A 5,266-nucleotide genomic window follows, 5' to 3' on the forward strand; every position below is an offset into this window, starting at 1 on the left:
TTCAAGAAACGGATGCCGCACTGTAGGCACTTACTCAGCTAGCCAAAAGATTTGGAAGACAGCTACCTGGCCAACTGACTGGAAGAGATCCACATTTGTACCCATTCCAAAGAAAGGTGATCCCACAGAATGTGGAAATTATCGAACAGTATCATTAATATCAGACACAAGTAAAATCTTACTGAAGATAATTAAAAAACAGTTGCAGCAGTATATTGACAGACAACTTCCAGAAATGAAAACTAGATTCAAGAAGATATGGAACAAGTGATATCACTGCTGATGTCAGATGGATCTTGGCTCAAAGCAAAGAATATCAGAAAGATGTTTACTTGTGTTTTATTGACTATGCAAAAGCATTCGATTATGTAGATCATAACAAGTTATGGATGACATTGAGAAGAATGGGAATTCCAGAACACTTAACTGTACTCATGAGGAACCAGTACATAGACCAGAAGGCTGTCATTCGAACAGAACAAAGAGATACTGCATGGTTTAAAATCAAGAAGGGAGTACGTCAGGGTTGTATCTTTTCACCATACTTATTCAATCTGTATGCTGAACAAATAATCCAAGAAGCTGGACTACATGTAGAAGAAAGTGGTACGAGGATTGGAGGAAGAGTCATTAACAAACCGCGATACGCTGACAACACTACTTTGCTTGCCGAAAGTGAGGATGACTTGAAGCACTTACTGATAAAGACTGAAGACTATAGTCTGCAGTACGGATTATACCTCAACACAAAAAGAACAAAAGTCCCCACAACGGGACCAATAAGCAGCATCATGATATAGGGAGAAAAGACTGACGCTGTCAAGGACTTTATATTACTTGGCTCTACAATCAACACCAATGGAAGCAGCAGTCAAGATATCAGAAGACACACAGTATTGGGCAAATTTGCTGCAAAAGACCTCTTTCAAGTGCTGAAGAGCCAAGATACCTCCTTGAAGACTAAGGTGAGTCTGACACAAGCCATGGTATTTTCAGTCAATTTATATGCATGTGAGAGCTGGACAATGAATAAGGAAAACTGAAGAAGAATTGATGCTTTTCAGACGTGGTGGTGCCAAAGAGTAATGAAAGTACCATGGACTGCTAAAAGAACTAACAAATCTGTCCTGGAAGAAGTGCAGCCAGAATACTCCTTGCAAGCAAGAATGGCCAGACATCTCATTTACTTTGGTCATGTTTAAGAAGGGACCATTCTCTGGAGAAGGATGTCATGCTTGGTAAAGTGGAGGGTCAATGAAAAAGGGGAAGGCCCCAACAAGGTGGACTGACACAGTAGCTGCAACAATAGGCTCAGGTATAGCAAGGATTGTGAGGCTGGCACAGGACTGGGCAGTGTTTCATTCTGTTGTACATAGGTTGCTATGAGTCAGAGACACTCGATGGCACCTAACACTGACAAGAACTACTACTCAAAATATCCAACCTCAAAACAAAACACCAAATGCGATTCCCTGAGTCAGCAGATTCCATGTGATTTTGTTACTCAGTTGTATGTCAATAAAGCTAATAGAACAGCACAAGGATGAACACACACACATGGGCAAGAAAGCCTTCTGGATATTCTGTGACAAGCAAAGCAATCTGTGAAAATCAATTATAGCAGCAGGTAACCTGGTTATAGGAATACCTCTTCTACTATGCACAGAATATAGTACTTACTTTCCTCTGACATGGTAAGGTTTGAAGCAAGGCTCGAAGTTTCCGGTTTCTGATCACTGACTTCTGGGTTGCTGACTTGACTGGGAGAACCAAAATGAATATATTAATTAACTCCTGATTGATTGGCTGCATTGCAAAAAGTAATGAATCATGCCCACATTTTCCTAGGCTATATGGAAGAGGTAAGGTAAATCCTCTTCATGCTATCTTCATTTTCAGTTTTTAGCAGCTGCATGAAGAGAGGCCCAGGGCTAGTACCCTCAGCATTCTGCTGCTCTTTTTTGTATCCCAGTCCTCTTCAGCTTTTAGATCTCAGAAACTCCAGTTAAGCCACAGGCAAGTCATATTTACTTTATATGTTAAAGACCTATGGTAAAAGAAAAATTCTACAACATTTCAAGCTTTGTTTCCAAAGTACCACAGGAAAAGCAGGCAGATGATTTCAGACAAGTAGTTCTCAATATACTGCAAATCAGAATCATCTGAGGTTTTTCAAATTACACATGATTGCTTGCCAGTAGGGGTTCTGAGCCCTTGAAATGGTCATTCTACTGCATTTCTCCCTACCCCCAATAAAAATTTAATTATATATTATAACCAAGAATAAGCCACATCTTCGTTTTTTGATTTATAAGGAAAATTCAGAGAAATTGCAAAAGGTAAAATATGTAAATTGAGAGAACAAATTATAATATTAGATATGTTAGAAATATTCTCACTCGAATTACGGATGGAGATTATTCTAAATTTTGTACCTCACAATGTTCTCCATTTTCTTTGTACTATTGTCCACTCTCCAGTTACTCCCTCAACTACTAGGACAGCCAGTTTCCGGATTACAATGAGCTCCATTCCTAAGTCTGTCTTTAGGTTGAATTTGTACACAGTCAGAACAGTTAGGTATGGTTTGTATCTAACATCAGTTAGTCAAATGTTTGTCTAGTATATATTGTATACTTTTCATGCACACACAAAAAATTAAAGAAACACTTCCAGATACATGAAAACACTAATAATACAGTAGTAATAATAATGTTTTGATGCATGTCATAAAATAGCACACATTTGTTATTATGAACCATTTTATGTCCTCAAATATGCTTTACAGGGGTTACTTTGTTTGTAACCCAGGGACTGCCTGTGTAGCATAATGGTTAAAAGTGCAGATTCTAGAGCCAGACTGCTAGAGTTCTTATTCCACTCTACCAATAACTAGCTCTATGACCCTGGGAAAGTCATTGAATCTCTCTGTACCCTAGATTCTTTATCTGTCAAGTGGGGATAGAACCTATCTCATAGGGCTGTGATGAGGATTAATGAGTAAATATATGAAAAGTACATAAAGCAGACATTAGAACATAATAAGCACAACAGAAGCGTAGCTATTATTATTATATTAAACTTCTTCCCAGCCTGGGCATCTTTGCTCCCTGGAAAGAAACTTGCTTTCTTCTTCTACACTCTGGGGAGAGGAGGAGGGCACTGCAAGAGAGGATCCATATATCTGGAAAGGTAAGACTGACTAATCAAAGATAAGCGTAGTTTTTACACAGCAAAATTTAAAAATGAAATGTTATTTCTATTAAAAATATACAAGTGAATTTGCTCTGTAAACTATCATCCAAACCACAATAAAAATATTTTTTTTAAAAAAAGTTAAAATTCTTCAAACTCTCATAATATTTCCAAAACTGACCTCTAACATTCAAATATAATACCAATAAATTTTTCTTTTTCTAGCGTATTTTGAACATTCAAACAGTTTTTTCCACATACGTAATTAATTGTGAAAACTAAATCCCCAGATGAATATTCACCTCTTTATTCAAATGTCTGTATTTTTGGAATAGCATTTAATGTACTCACCAAGATGTGGCTATGGAATTTAAAGGACAAGAGTAAGAAATCATGCTGAGTAGTTATAGGATGTTTCCCAAACTGGCTACTCATTATAATTTTACCTGAATGCTTGTTAAAAATACAGACTTCTGGGCCCCTTCTCATATCTACTCACACAATTCCCAGAGGAAGGGCATAAAATTGGACAAGAGCCTCACATTTCTGACTGCAATGACTAATCTGTCTCCTATGTGTGCCTGGATAATTCTGGGGTTCACTGTTTTACCTACTGTTCAAAGATTATTTCAAGATTTTGTATCTTAGAAGGTGATGATGTGTATGGTCTGAGACGCATGCACTGTGGGACCAGTGTCTATTATGTTCTGGATTATGTCATAGCAATATCCCATACATATTCAACTGAGTATCTAGAGGTTAAACAGAAAAGACAGTGTTGAGAATAGTGAATTAATTTTCTCACTCACTGCTGTCAAGTTGTTTCCAACTCATAGCGACCCCTCCTTGGGAAAAAAGTATCTCTACAAAAGTAGATTCCCCAATCCTCCTTCTGAGGAGTAGCTGGTGGGTTTGAACCACCACACTTCTGGTTACCAGTCAAATGCTTTAGGTACTATGCCACCAGAGTTTCCCCTGAATTAATGCTAGCACTTTATTAAATATTTCTAATTATTATTTCTAGAGAAATTATGTACTGTCCCACACTGGTAGTCCCTGACTTACCAGGTATTTGAGTTATGACAAACTACACTTAAAACCATCTTTTGTTTTTACATCTTAGTGTTAGTTGTATATACTACATGTAGTGTTGCAGTGTATAATTTGCTGTTCTTATCAGTTTCATGCCAGTCCCAAAGACAAATAAAGATCGAATTTATAAAGACAATGATAATACAACCAAACACCTCTTGAGATTTGGTTGCTTGGTTTCGAGGTTTAGGGTCATGGTTTCATTGGACATACCAGTTACCTGGTCTAACAATGTGTTAAGTGCTTCTGTTCTATCCCCTAGTTTGTTGTGTAGTGTCTGGGATCTTAAAAGCTTGAAAGTGGCCATGCAAGGCACAACACTTGGTTTTTATTCACCCAGAACAGAGGAAAGAGAGTCAAGAGTAGGAGGAGGATATGGAATGTGTGGCTGTTTGCCTCCACAAACAACTGCCTCCTTTGCCATGAGACGAGTAGAACTGGATGGTGCACCTGGATACCATTACTGAACATTTTGATCAAAGATTCCATAGAAGAATCCTGATTAAAAGGGGAAAATGCAGAACAGAATTTCAAATTCTCATAGGCTCCAGATTTCTGGAGTCATAGAGAATAGATGAACCCCTGAAACTACTGCCCTGAGATCATCTTCAAATGTGACACCAAAAATATTGTTTGCAGTCTTTTAAAACCCAAACAAGAGTTTAGCTTACCCAGTAAACAAAAGTCTGCCTTGAGCATTATGCTCTTCTAAGAACTATCTATCAGACAGACAGTTGTTGTTGTTAAGTGCCATCGAGTCGTTTCCGACTCATAGCGACCCCATGCACAGAGAATGAAACACTGCCCTATCCCGCACCAGCCCCACAATCCCTGCTATACCTGAGCCCATCGTTGCAGCCACCATGTCAATCCATCTCGTTGAAGGCCTCCCCATCTTTCGTCGACCCTCCACCCTACCAAGCATGACATCCTTCTCCAGGGAATGGTCCCTCCTTACAACATGACCAAAATAGGTGAG

At 38.5% G+C, this 5,266-nt stretch overlaps 1 protein-coding gene across 1 annotated transcript in view; it reads right to left on the bottom strand.

Annotated features, from left to right (window-relative positions):
* Positions 1–1,753, bottom strand: part of EYA3 (EYA transcriptional coactivator and phosphatase 3) — a 97,140-nt gene extending 95,387 nt beyond the window's left edge. The window contains exon 1 of the mRNA XM_007935815.2: positions 1,681–1,753. Coding sequence (XP_007934006.1) covers positions 1,681–1,693 — 13 coding nt within the window. The 5' untranslated portion in view covers positions 1,694–1,753. The remainder of the gene's footprint in view (positions 1–1,680) is intronic.
* Positions 1,754–5,266: the final 3,513 nt, after the last annotated feature.

Source organism: Orycteropus afer, unplaced genomic scaffold (assembly GCF_000298275.1).
Source record: "Orycteropus afer afer isolate SDZICR_OR568_19922 unplaced genomic scaffold, OryAfe1.0 scaffold00031, whole genome shotgun sequence".
Classification (NCBI taxonomy): Eukaryota; Metazoa; Chordata; class Mammalia; order Tubulidentata; family Orycteropodidae; genus Orycteropus; species Orycteropus afer.